This window comes from Trichoplusia ni, chromosome 11, assembly GCF_003590095.1.
Source record: "Trichoplusia ni isolate ovarian cell line Hi5 chromosome 11, tn1, whole genome shotgun sequence".
Lineage (NCBI taxonomy): Eukaryota > Metazoa > Arthropoda > Insecta > Lepidoptera > Noctuidae > Trichoplusia > Trichoplusia ni.
Window position 1 is genome coordinate 8,089,711 of NC_039488.1, and position 14,739 is coordinate 8,104,449.

The 14,739-nt window shown below is 37.6% G+C and overlaps 3 protein-coding genes across 3 annotated transcripts in view; all 3 read right to left on the reverse strand.

The window, feature by feature from the left end:
- Positions 1-14,739, reverse strand: part of LOC113498986 (GTPase-activating protein CdGAPr) — a 157,996-nt gene that overhangs the window by 95,059 nt on the left and 48,198 nt on the right. The window lies entirely within an intron of this gene.
- LOC113498987 (uncharacterized protein K02A2.6-like) lies at positions 4,720-7,575 on the reverse strand. The gene has a single exon (XM_026879283.1). It carries the CDS (start codon positions 7,553-7,555, stop codon positions 5,777-5,779), a length of 1,779 nt encoding a protein of 592 aa, XP_026735084.1. The 5' UTR covers positions 7,556-7,575; the 3' UTR covers positions 4,720-5,776.
- Positions 7,237-9,947, reverse strand: LOC113498989 (uncharacterized protein K02A2.6-like). The gene has a single exon (XM_026879286.1). It carries the CDS (start codon positions 9,929-9,931, stop codon positions 8,705-8,707), a length of 1,227 nt encoding a protein of 408 aa, XP_026735087.1. The 5' UTR covers positions 9,932-9,947; the 3' UTR covers positions 7,237-8,704.

The window sequence follows — 14,739 nt, forward strand, 5'->3', positions numbered from 1 at the left end:
CATTAAGTTCCTGTCTCTTCAAAAATCTGAGTTGGAATATGAAGTCCGTATTAGAGGCGCGACTCCTGCACCCTCTGTTGAGGAGTTGCGAAACAAATTATAAAATTATCCCCTGATTTGCCCTCAGAGTATATAGAGTCTCCACTCGATGCAAGACAGGACCTTAAGGGTTGTCTAGAGGTCCTTACGAAAATTCAAGTCAATCTTGACGCTACTGATCTTAGTATTGCTTCACTGTTGCGGACGCAGAATATGTTGAATCATTTACACAATCGTGTCGAGAGGAAAACGCGTAGTGACGACATTAAAAAGGAATATGACGACATTGTTAGCGGTTATAAATTTTTTTCGCAAAAGCTTTCTAATTTGTTAGCTAAAAAAAATTCTGTGACCTGCGACCGTACATCATCTGATTTAAGTAAATTAAAATTTACTGGCAAAACTTGTGTTCGCTCTTTTATACAGCGGGTTGATGAATTTATACTGGCTAGAAATATTCCGCAACAAAAGGTCCTAAGTTTTGCTTCTGAAATTTTTCAAGACGATGCCCTTCACTGGTACCGTGCGGTAAAGGACAAAGTCAGTTCCTGGCCGGAGTGAGCGCGTTTATTGAAGGAGGATTTTAGTCTAACTGACTACGAGTATAGACTGATATCGGAAATTCGTTCTCGTACTCAAGGTGAACGTGAGAATATTACAATTTATCTGGCAATCATGAATGGAATGTTCTCGCGTTTATCCACTCCTCTTCCAGAAGTGGATCAATTGGAAATTCTCTTGCGCAACATTAGGCCTTGCTATGCTAGTACATTAGCAGCAACACCTCAAATCTCGACCATAGATACCTTGCGTTCGTTATGCTGTAACTACGAGACATTTCAGACTCGATTGTCACAATTTCAAGAGCCTCTTAAGGTTACTTCTGGTACGCTAGCTCCTGAATTTGCGTACACTAAGGATACCACTTATAAATAAAGCAAATAATAGTAACTACAATAAATTTAATAGTAATAGTTGAAATAATTTTAATAATAGTAATCAACATAGGAATAATAATTTTAATAATAACAATAAATATGTACATGCGGTAAACGTGTATAAAAAAGAACCTTACTGTCCTAGGTGTCGTAATAGCTCCCATCACATTCGCCAATGCAAGGCTCCACGGGATATCGTTTGTTTTAAGTGCGGTATGAAAGATGTAAAGACACCAGACTGTCCTAACTGTCGTAAAAATAAAAATCCAAAAAACTAATAAAGCAGAGTTGTAACAATTTTAATAAGCAAGATTGGGATACTCGGCTTGACTTAATAAGAACATTTTCCTCTTCATACAGAGTTGCTACAATTCTGCTATCAAAACCACTAAACGACTCGAGGCCTTATGTCAATATTAAAATCAATAACATCGATGCGGTTGGTTTACTTGATTCTGGAGCTGCAGTCTCAATTCTGGGAAACAATTCTCATTAACTGCTAACGGACTGAACTTTAAACCAGGATGACCACACTAAAAGGATAGCTGCTGGCGGTCAATCATTAAAAACCTTAGGCTTCGTACATTTGCCAGTTACTTTTGAGGGCCAGTTTCACATCATTAAGGCTTATGTAGTTCCCGAAATTGAAACATCAATTATATTAGGCGTAGATTTTTGGCGCGCTTTTAAAATTTGCCCTAATTATATAGGTAGCATCACGATGTCGAATGCCCCTTTGGCGGAGATAAAGGTAAGTAGTACGAAACCTTTTATTAACTCTTACGATACATTGTTGGCGTCACAGAAAGCGATAGCCGATAATGTCATTGTGCAGTTTCGGTCTATTTCTACCGAAGAAAAGGGTCTCGGTAGAACCAATTTAATATGTCATCGAATTGACACTGGTGACGCCCCAGTTAGACAGCGTTATTATCGGATGTCCGTATCGATTTGTCCACAGCTTTTTGGCAACTGCCTATAGTGCCAGAAGACCGCAATAAAACCGCATTTTACGTTCCGGGCCGTGGCACGTTTCGTTTTAAAATCACTTTCGTTGTAAACTTCGAGAAGTGTAAGTTTTTTCGAAATGAACTAAAGTACCTAGGATACGTGGTAGATTCTCGTGGTTTACGCACTGACCCGGACAAGGTAGAAACCATTATTAACTTTCCAACCCCCACCAATAGGAAGGAGTTGAAACGCTTTCTCGGCACTGCTACGTGGTACCGACGTTTCGTCCTCAATTTTAGCACAGTGGCTGGCACTCAATAAGCTCACTGCTAACGGAAAAAACGCTCCTTCATTCAATTGGTCTCCAGAAGCCGACGCCGACTTTTAATGCGTTGCGTCTCCGCTCCGGTTCTTTCCTGCCCGGACTATTCCAAAGCCTTCGAAGTGCACACCGACGCGAGTAGTTACGGTATTGGTGCTTAACATAGCACCAATACCGTAACTACTCGCGTAGGACGCAGACTATCGACAGTAAAGAACATCCAATTGCCTACATGAGTAGATCTTTCACCAGCCCTGAGAAAAACTACAGCATACCGGAAAGGGAGACCCTTGCTGTGTTAACTGCACTCGAGCACTGGCAGTGCTATCTCGAAAACGGCCAAACATTTACGGTGAACACTGACCACTCCGCGTTAAAATGGTTTCTCCCCACTTTACACAATCTAATCATACTATCTATCATACTTTGGCCTGTCGAGTAACTGCCCGATCGAATTGGAACATATCTCCCTGCAAGAAGATTCCTTGCCGCAGTCTACCTCTCCAGCATTGGATGAGAATACCTCGAATACAAATGAGGGAGGGAGAGAGGAATTGGTAGAAAAGGCAACACAGGCCAGTGCGGCAACAGAGGACGAAGAATTCCTTGAGGCCATCGGATCGGAGGATGATGAAAACCAAGAACAGTCATCATCAAATTCGCCGCAACCAAATAGGTTAACAAATTGTGGCAAAGTATTGCGGCCTGTACCTAGGGTGGATTATAAAAGATTTTATTAAATGTATACTATAGTATGTTAAGTTAGGTTAATATGTCTACTAAAGTATTGTCATGCTAGACGGAGGAGTGTTGTATAGTCTATGTATACCTGTCAGAATACCGTGCCGTTTGACAAATAAATGACAGTGCGATTCCAGCTATCGGTCGTTTCACTTGTCCCTGTCCGCATACCTATCAATGTCCTTGGTGGGCGGTATGTATAGATCTGGAGCGAAATCATAGCGCGAGCATCATTTCTACTTAATTATTGTCACGAGTTGTCGCGGCGCTCGATAGATGGCGTTGGCGTCGATTTAAATCGCGCTATGGTTTCGTTACATGCATTTGGTTAGGTATGATGTTATTTATGTTATTTTTTGTGAGCAGCGCACCTATCGGAGTTACGTGTAACTAGTTATATTTAATAAACGGGTAGTGACGTAATCTCAGTGGTGTTATTTATATCCCTCGGAAGTCGACCTCGGGTTGTACAGAAACAATTACAGACCTGTCATCTTCATTGGGGGATAATAAAAAAAACTGTCAGATTCTCTCACGTCCCATGAAGAATCTACAAATGGCTCTGATTCTGACTATGTACCCAGTGATTATGAAGATGTAGAAGATACTTTACCAAAAAGTGTAACAAATACAAGGGAAATCAGAATTAGAAGGCAGCCTGATAGATATGGTTTCATTAGCAAACAAAATGTTTATCCTCAAGAAGCTGGACAGTTAACGTTACGGGAAGCTTTGACCGGACATGAAAAAGAGCAATGGCAAAGTGCTATTTAGGAAGAACTTCAGTATTTTGAAGAGAATCAAGCTTGGGAGTTGGTAGATGCACCAAATAATAGTTGTGTGGTTCAGTGCAAGTAGGTTTTAAAGAAAAAATGTGACATAGACGGTAAAACTTTATATCGTGCGCGCTTGGTTGCAAAAGGTTTCACTCAAAGACATGGTGTGGACTACAATGAAACATTCTCTCCAGTGGTTAAATTTTCAACCTTGAGGTTATTTTTTGCCTTAACTGTAAAATTAAATTTTAAGACTACACACTTAGATGTAAAAACAGCTTTTTTAAATGGACATCTCGAAGAAGATATTTTTATGCAAATGCCAGATTGTTTCAGTGATTTAAGAGATGGTAAAGTTTAAAATTAAATAAGGCCATTTTTGGACTAAAACAATCTTCGAGAATGTGGTATAAAAATTTGATGAAGGTTTGTGTAACATTGGCTATGAAAAATGTAAATATGTATATATTTTCTAATGATTGTAATGAAGTAATAAAATTAAAAATGTCGCTTGAAAACAATTTCAAAATACTATAAGACAATGCTTGGGTATGCAAGTTGTATGTAATGAAAATTTTGTAACATTAGACCAAGAGAATTATACACGGTGATTTTTTAGTCGTCTTACAAAAGCAGCCCAGTTCATGTATCCGACGTAACATACCCCTAGGCGCGATTATAATTTTTTTATCATCAACTAAGATAATAAGTACGAAGAAAATTAACCAAGAGAAATTAGAAATATACTCTTAAAAATGATAAAATTGCCGCCACCCGCGCCCCTCACCATTGTTACAAGGCTCGGACCGCACTCGCAACAGAGCTGTGTTTCTAAAAAACTACGAATTGCATCATAATATTGTATAAAAAATTGCATTTTTTTTTTCAAATCTCATAAATACCTATTTTTTTATCATGAACGTGTTCTAGTCATTGGATACATGAACTGGGCTGCTTTTGTAAGACGACTAAAAAATCACGGTGTATAGACCAGTTGTTAAGTATGTTGGATTGTCATACATCAAATACACCAATGAAATGTAAACTTAATCTAACAATTAATAACAAATCTGATATTAGCATACCATATCAATGCTTGATAGGTAGTTTAATGTATTTATCTGTTTTAACTCGCCCAGATATATCATACTCAGTTAGTTACATGTGCCAATTTAATAATTGTTTTACTAAAGAACATTGGCGACATGCAAAAAGAATATTGAGATATTTGAAAAATAATAAACATTATGCTTTTAAATATGACTCAGGCCAGAATCCAGGAATTGTTGGTTATGTTGATGCCGATTGGGGCAGTGATGTCATTAGTAGAAGGTCATGTATTTAAATTGTCAAGTGCTGCAATATCTTGGGAAAGCAGAAAACAAAAGGGTGTTGCACTTTTTAGTACAGAAGCAGAATACATAAGAATCTCAGAATGTTGTAAGGAGGCTATTTGCAGCGTCATGTGCGATGCGGTATTGGTGCTTAACATAGCACCAATACCGTAACTACTCGCGTAGGACGCAGACTATCGACAGTAAAGAACATCCAATTGCCTACATGAGTAGATCTTTCACCAGCCCTGAGAAAAACTACAGCATACCGGAAAGGGAGACCCTTGCTGTGTTAACTGCACTCGAGCACTGGCAGTGCTATCTCGAAAACGGCCAAACATTTACGGTGAACACTGACCACTCCGCGTTAAAATGGTTTCTCCCCACTTTACACAATCTAATCATAGAATCTTCGTCCATCACGTCACACTTGTTCTGAATGAGGCCAGAACCTCATTTATCAATAAATTACAGTTCGCGCACTTTAGCATTTTAGAGGTCATTGACCCGTTCACATCACCATTGTTAACGTTCACGCACTACGACGCATCGCACATGACGCTGCAAATAGCCTCCTTACAACATTCTGAGATTCTTATGTATTCTGCTTCTGTACTAAAAAGTGCAACACCCTTTTGTTTTCTGCTTTCCCAAGATATTGCAGCACTTGACAATTTAAATACATGACCTTCTACTAATGACATCACTGCCCCAATCGGCATCAACATAACCAACAATTCCTGAATTCTGGCCTGAGTCATATTTAAAAGCATAATGTTTATTATTTTTCAAATATCTCAATATTCTTTTTGCATGTCGCCAATGTTCTTTAGTAAAACAATTATTAAATTGGCACATGTAACTAACTGAGTATGATATATCTGGGCGAGTTAAAACAGATAAATACATTAAACTACCTATCAAGCATTGATATGGTATGCTAATATCAGATTTGTTATTAATTGTTAGATTAAGTTTACATTTCATTGGTGTATTTGATGTATGACAATCCAACATACTTAACAACTGGTCTATACACCGTGATTTTTTAGTCGTCTTACAAAAGCAGCCCAGTTCATGGCCAAAGTAGTTGCCTGTTCCTTTGTAGGGTATTATCTGGTTTTGATGTTTTTTAATTTTACAAGAAGTTAGACTGTCTTTCACAATATAAACGACTATACCTATTTGTTCCACAATAACCCCTTTGTTCCAGAATCCTTGTTTATCACTGTTGTATTTTTTATACAAAACATAGTCCCCCGATTTAAAGCAATGTACTCGTCTTGTATTAGATGCATTAGACTGTAAGCACTGTTTATTTTCGACGTGTTGAGCGAGGGTGACACACATCGGTGGTTGTATTGTTTTTATTATGTCTAATCGTGATCGTAATTTATGCCCAAATACTAACTGAGCAGGCGAACAGCCCGTGGTTGAATGTACTGAGTTTCGATAATCAAATAGATATTTACACATTTTATGTGCTATTGATTTTACGTTATTATTACTTAGAATACACGATTTAATCCCTTTCTTAACCACTTTTACGTAACTTTCTGCCTGTCCGTTACTAGCCGGGTGATAAGCGGGCGACGTCACATGCGATATACCGTTAGATAGACAAAATTGTTTAAATTCTTTCGATGTAAATTGTGTGCCATTATCGCTAACCAAAGTGTGTGGCAGACCAAATCTCGCCATATATTCATATAATTTGCTGACCACTGCTGACGTCGACGTATTTGCACCCATATCGTACGCTTCGACCCATTTAGAATATGCATCTACGATTACTAAATAAGAACGGTTATGAATAGGACCTAAGAAATCTATATGAATACGATAAAACGGCTGCGGTGGGTGGGGCCATAAAGCGAGCGGCGCACGCGCTGGTGACTGTCGCAATTGTAAACAAATCGCGCAGCTAGCAATCATATTTTCTATAGCTTTGTCTATTCCGGGAAACCAAAACCTGCTACGTGCTTCTGCCTTTGTTTTAACAATGCCCAAATGTGATTTATGAAGCTCACCTAATAATTTATTTCTCATAGATTCAGGAATAACTATTTTGTGTCCTCTCATAACGCAGCCATTCTCATACGATAACTGAGTCTTACAATGAAAGTATGGTTTAATTAATTCATTTGATAAACGCCTCGGCCAGCCATTAGTAATATAGAAAACAACTTTGCCTAATATTGAGTCCTTAATAGTTCCTTCGCGTATTTCGTTTAACGTAATGGGTAAACTACCATCTATAACAAAGTTAACATAAGAAGCACGGTCTTCAATTGGTGCTAAACTGTCACTATCACTAGTCTCGTGGCCGTAAACTGTCTTCCGCGTTGAATCATCGTTGGCGTTATCAGGTAGGCTTGCGCGCGACAAGTAGTCCGCGCTGTTATCGGCGCTACGTATGTATTCTATGGTGTAGTTATATCCACTCAGAAACATAGCGTATCGCTGCAACCTATTAGCCGTAACTTCTGGAACGCCACGATGAGGACCAAAAATAGACAATAGGGGCTTGTGGTCTGTACGGAGTATAAACGGTGTTGCCCTCCCGTATAAAACTGGTGGAAACGTCGCACTCCGAATATAATTGCTGTAGCCTCCTTTTGGATTTGTGAATACCGCTTTTCTGTAGCATTCAGTGTGCTTGAGGCGAACGACACGGGACGCTCCACTCCGTCAGATCCTACCTGTGACAGAATTGCTCCTAACCCGCAGGGTGAGGCATCTACAGTTAAAATATTTTTTGCATTATGGTCAAAATGAGCAAGAGTCTGTTCCGAAGCTAAATATTTCTTAATAGCATTAAATGCATCATTATGTATGGTGTCCCATTTCCATTTACTGCCCTTTTGCAATAAAGAATACAGTGGACTCAAAATTTACGATGCATTTGGTACAAAATTTCTATAATAATTAACTAATCCGAGAAACGATTGTAATTTATTTATGTTTGTTGGAGTAGGTGCCTCAAGTATTGCCTTCACTTTTTGCTGAGATTTTCTCAATCTATCTTTATCAATAGTATAGCCTAAATATTCTATTTGGTTGGCAAAAAATACACATTTATCTTTACGTAACGTTAAACCCGCATCTTGTAATCGTTTCAAAACTGCATTAAGCCTATCTAAATGCTGTTCTTTCGTTTCTCCCGTAATACAAATGTCATCGAGCATGCACATAACTCCGTCTTATCCAGACAACAAACACTCCATTGCACGTTGAAAAATGGCCGGAGCACTAGCGAGACCGAACACTAGCCTTGTATATTTAAATAATCCCCGATGCGTGTTTATACACGTTATGTTTTGAGACTCGTCACCTAACACAAATTGTGAATACGCTTGTGTTAAATCTAATTTGCTGAATTGTTGCCCCCGTGAAGTTTCGTAAACAATTCACGAATAGTCGGCAACGGGTATTGCTCAACAACTAATTGTTTATTTACACTGACCGAATAATCAACGCACAATCGGACAGAGCCATCGCGCTTTAATATTGGCACGATAGGCGATGCATATTCTGAATGTTGAACCGGTTTTAAAACACCTATACGTATCAACCGATCGAGCTCATTGTTTACCTTATCTCTTAACGCAAACGCAATAGGACGAGCCTTAAAAATACCGGTTTAGCATTATCTTTTATTTCTAGTTTCACTCGGTATTTTGTAAACATGCCCAAGTCATCAGAAAATACCCCAGGGTATTGCGACTTTAACTGATCAACGACGTTTACAGACTGAGTAAAGTTAATATGTGACATTTGCAATTTAAATAAACTTATAAAATCACGCCCTACAATTGGCGGCCCACCTTCACGTATTACGTGAACATTTATATCGTGAGTTTGGTTTAAATACGTAAAGGGCAGTTTTAAAATTCCGAGACAGTGAATTGCACGTCCTGTGTATGTGAACAACCGAGCACATTCTAGCGATACTGGCATAGATTTGAAATATTTATTGTAGGTTAATTCGGAAATCGCGGTGACCGCCGATCCTGTATCCAATTCAAACTTTAGATTAGCGGTCCGAATAGAAATAACTAACGTCATTGGTTCGCCTTTATAAGAACATATTTTGTTGATCCTACCGTCATCGTCACTCTCGCTCGACTCGCCGGTACCTACAAAATTTATTTTTTTACACATACGGCGCAGATGGCCCGTTGCATTACACTTTTTACACTTATGATTAGCAAATCTACATTGATCCGTTTTATGATTTTTATAGCCGCACACTTGACACACTTCTTTCTTTAGACCACTGCGACTGGTTTCACTACGCGCGTATTTGTCCGTTGCGGTCTTGAACACCGGCTCGCTCGCGGCCGGCCCCTGCGTCGACGCTCGAGACGAAGATGCTGCTGCTCCCTGACGTGCACTACGCACGCTCTCCGCCAGTTCTACTGCTTTCGCCAGCGTTAGTTCTTCCAGGTCACGAGCAAACAGTTTATCTTTCTCCGACCCAGGTTGCATGCCCATAACAAACCGGTCACGAAGCGCCTCCTCCACGTTCAAAAATCCACAATGCGTAGTTAGATCGCGTAGCCTCGCAGCCCACTGCGGATACGTTTCATCTGCTTCTTGGGTAGCTGCGTAAAATTTATATCGCTCGCCAAACCCACATTTTTTTGGCGTAAAGTGCTTGTCAAGAATTACCAAAATATCTTCATACGGCACTTGTGTTAACTGCTTTGGTAATGCCAAATCCGCCGCCAATTGATACGTGCCGTCGCTGAGTGCACTCAGCAATATCTCCGCCTTTTCACTCCTGCCGAGTCCTTTATATCGTCGATATCGTTCGCGATGAACCATTGTGATATGCGCTGTTTATAGTTTTGCCATGTATGGATCGTGTGGTCAAAACTCGTCAAAATGCCAAAGTGAGACATTTTATTCCTTTTTTTTTTTATAACGCGGGTACTCGTCGCCACTGATAGGTATGCGGACAGGGACAAGTGAAACGACCGATAGCTGGAATCGCACTGTCATTTACTTGTCAAACGGCACGGTATTCTGACAGGTATACATAGACTATACAACAGACATATTGACTAAATGTCCTTAAGCACCGCCCACCATGCCAAATATACTGTACGTACCCAACTAACCTCACGTCCTTGGCGGTCGTGTGTAACATACAATACAAAATATAGATTGTTTACAATCTCCTGGGTTCCACTTAAAACTTAAAAATAACAACAACAGAAAATACCGAATAATTAACATTACCCGTGTTAAACTTAACAATATTGATAACTAGCTGTTGCCCGCGACTTCGTCTGCGTGGTTAGAAGATATAAGTTATGACTTTTTCTTCGCTCCTATTGGTCGCAGCGTGATGATATATAGCCTAAAACCTTCCTCGATGAATGGTCTATTCAACACAAAAATATTTTTTCAATTTGAACCAGTAGTTCCTGAGATTAGCGCGTTCAAACAAACAAACAAACAAACAATCAAACAAACAAACTCTTCAGCTTTATATATTAGTATATAGCAGGGACCGGCCGGATACTCATTGAAAGGGTTTTTGAAGGGGTTTTTTTAAGCGCTTCAAGAAAAAACCCTATGACATATGTTACACCTTCGAACGGATTACTGTAACCCTGTTCCGAACAGGTTACCCTTTACTACCCTGTAACACTGTAACAGGGTAACCCACTCCAACCTAAGACAATGCAATATGCACTCTTTATCATAGACATTAGTTTGAAAATAGTATAACCACGAGCGCACGTGACATCTTACCGCCCAGCGGCGCTATTGTTGCATTTACCGAGCGACTTGTAAACATGGAATAAAAATCATTGTGCATATGATCTTAGAGTTTAATTTTGCTTGTCGCACTTTTCAAACGTTGTGATATATATTTTTCGTGTCTATACTTGTAGACCAGGGTCGATAATTTTTAAAACCAAAAAAAAAATAGTAGGGTGAAACCCATTAGAAAAGGAGGGGAATATTATAAAAATGAAAGCAAAAATAATTTACGGGTGATCTGAGGTCGGGAAGGGGGTGGGAGTGACGTTTGAAGAGTAAAAAACGGTTTTTATCGATTTCCGGCAAAACTAAAATTCGTATCGAAAAAAGTCAAATGGCAAAGTTCTAAAAGAAAAAGATCTAAAACTTTTGTGTTTACATTTTTTTCACATAACCTCAAAATTTATGTGAAAAATCTAAAAAACCAAGATTGTGGTTCTTTATTTTTATCTTTTACAAAAATTTATTTTTGTAACGAAATTTGGTGAAAACTTACTTTTTTGTGTTCCAAATACGCTGTAATTTATTTGATTAAAAATATTTATTTTTTCACCTTATTTTGAATTAATATATAAAAACACTCTAATTTTCAATCGAAAATTCACCCGTCAAATCTTCTCAGAAAATGCAAAAAATGAAAAAAAACTTGTATTCGATTTTTTTTTTAATTATTATAAATAATTTCATCTAAAAAATTTGATTTCATTTTGTGTTCAATAGACCAATAATCGAGGAAGGTTTTAGGCTAGGTATATAAAATTACGCTGCAACTAATAGGAGCGAAGATTTAATGGAAAATGTGGCAAATACGGGGAAAAATATTAATCTTTGAGGGCTTTCGTTCAAAAATTCCTAACTTATATCTTCTAACCACGCGGACGAAGTCGCGGGCAACAGCTAGTTACCTATATGACGTTTCGCGCGTAGGTAGTTTGTCCGAGAGGCGCGAGTCGCGGCGCGACACGTCGGCGATAGAAGAAAATCAGCTGTAGTCTTAGTAAAGCAATGAGGGGCCGCTAGGGTGCAAGTATGCAGCTCAAGTTTAGTGGGTAATTCAGGGTAACTCGAATAAAAGCCTTTCGTGAAGGTAACCACTTCAAAGGGTTAAGTTATTGAAGGGGTTAACCCCTTCACGTGGTTACCATAATGAAGGTGTTAACCATTTCGCTGGGTTTCGAGGATGTAACTCGAACAAAAGGTAACACTGCGATATGAGTTACCCCGTGTACGGGTTACCCTGTCAAACGGCTTAACTCTAAAGTGGGGTTGTCCGGTCCCTGGTATATAGATGCCAACGATATCTTCGCTACGTTTCATCGATTATTAATTTCTCGCGCGGAGATTTTAATATTACGATTACTCATTACCTATTAACTTTTTTGGTGTAGTGTAAAAGGCAATTTTGTTCTATATTACATGCATAATATATCTAACTTATTTATTTGGATAAGGATTAATACTGTATTGTTAAAAATAGGTTCGTAAATAACCCATAATTTTACTGTATTAAGAAAACACATAAAAATGGTTATTGTGGGTTATCCTTGGAAGATAGACATTGTTTGAGTAAGAGCTGTATAGATAGTTACGCAAGTCACATATTCATATACCTAGCTATAAGACTACCTCATGTTAGCTTCAAAACATTCATTGTTAATATATTAAGTCAGTCGCTAATACACTTGCATCCAAACACCACGTATTTTTATTTAGTAAAATCTCGAACAAACAATAGTGAATAATAATAATAATAATAATAATAAATCGTTTATTTGCATTAAACATGGTATACAAAGGTGTTAAATAGGTATATAGTAGGTACAAGCATGTTTAGCTAAGATGAACATAGCACGCAAATTTTTTAGGAAACTAAACTATTTATACATTAACATTTGTAATCCATAAATTCTTTTAAACTATAAAAATTACAATCACTTAACCATTTATATAATGCAATCTTTAATAATCTTATATTTAATACTTTGAATTTACTTGGCATCTTGTTATATATCCGCACACATGTTGCAAGACAATTTTTATTATATTTGGTCAGTCTTGGTAGATCACTCTGTGCTAATCTAAAAGGATCTCGTCTGTTGCGTGGACATATTTCATTTGCAGTTTTAAACAGCTGTATATGCTTAACTACGAATACGCATATTTCGTAAATGTAGATACATGGGAGCGGTAACAAGCCAAGTCTTTTAAACAGTGGTCGACATGATTCGTCGGGTTTTAGTCCACAAATTGATCGTATGCACTTTTTTTGAGCAATGAATGCTCTGGTCATGTCGGTGCTATTGCCCCACATTATAACACCGTATCGTAATATCGATTCAACATAGGCGTGATATGATATAAAGGCAGTCTTCATATTGGTAACATTTTTAACTTGCTTGAGTGCGTATACGAATTTATTAATTTTAGTGCTAATATTATCTACATGTAATTTCCAATTAATATCTTTATCTATTATTATACCTAAGAACTTTGTATGCGTTACCTCATTGAGTTTATTTATATTAAGTTTAATGTTATTTTTATTATTATTTGTATTATTGAATTGGATATAGACGGATTTGTTTAGGTTTATTTTTAAACGGTTAACGTCAAGCCAATGTATTAATTTATTGATAGTATTATTAATTTCACGCTCATGATCTGTAATGGTATTTTGTTTTTTATCAGTTGCTACTACAATAGATATGTCATCAGCAAAGAGGATGCATTTGTGTTTGGTTATTTCTGTAATGTCATTTATGTATATAAGGAATAATACTGGGCCAAGCACACTTCCTTGTGGCACGCCGTATTTATTATGTCTATATTCTGAACAGTAGGATGTCATGACTCTATTTTTGTTAATTTTATTGATACTAACGCATTGTTTCCTATTACTCAAATAGGACATAATCCACTGTAGAGCGGGTCCCCTTATTCCAATAGCTTCCAACTTTTCTAGCAATATGTCATGTGATACCAGGTCGAAGGCCTTTGATAAATCAAAAAATAGTCCAGTGGTCATTTGATTGTTGTTAACATTGGAAAGTATTGCTTTCATAAGAGAGAATGTAGCTAAAGTTGTAGATTTACTTTTTTTTGATTTACGAATCATGTCGACCACTGTTTAAAAGACTTGGCTTGTTACCGCTCCCATGTATCTACATTTACGAAATATGCGTATTCGTAGTTAAGCATATACAGCTGTTTAAAACTGCAAATGAAATATGTCCACGCAACAGACGAGATCCTTTTAGATTAGCACAGAGTGATCTACCAAGACTGACCAAATATAATAAAAATTGTCTTGCAACATGTGTGCGGATATATAACAAGATGCCAAGTAAATTCAAAGTATTAAATATAAGATTATTAAAGATTGCATTATATAAATGGTTAAGTGATTGTAATTTTTATAGTTTAAAAGAATTTATGGATTACAAATGTTAATGTATAAATAGTTTAGTTTCCTAAAAAATTTGCGTGCTATGTTCATCTTAGCTAAACATGCTTGTACCTACTATATACCTATTTAACACCTTTGTATACCATGTTTAATGCAAATAAACGATTTATTATTATTATTATTATTATTACAAATACAGTCCATTACGAAGTCGCGAAGCATTGGTATCAAAATCGATCTATCAAAAGCAAGCAATGTATAACAACTGGTAAGATAGACTCGTCTCAAATGAGGCTTAAAGCTCACGTGTTACGCAAGGGGTCAGATGACGTCACCGGCAGCCATTTTTAGGACAATGTGTATTGAAATGTAATGTCACATGGTAATCGGATTGTCGTACGGGCGACAGCGTGGCTGAGAAGCACTTCAGAAATAATATAAAGATTTCTTGGTT

Excerpts from the sequence above, each read along its gene's own strand:
- LOC113498987 (XM_026879283.1), bottom strand. The coding sequence starts at position 7,555 with ATGTTTCTGAGTGGATATAACTACACCATAGAATACATACGTAGCGCC.
- LOC113498989 (XM_026879286.1), bottom strand. The coding sequence starts at position 9,931 with ATGGTTCATCGCGAACGATATCGACGATATAAAGGACTCGGCAGGAGT.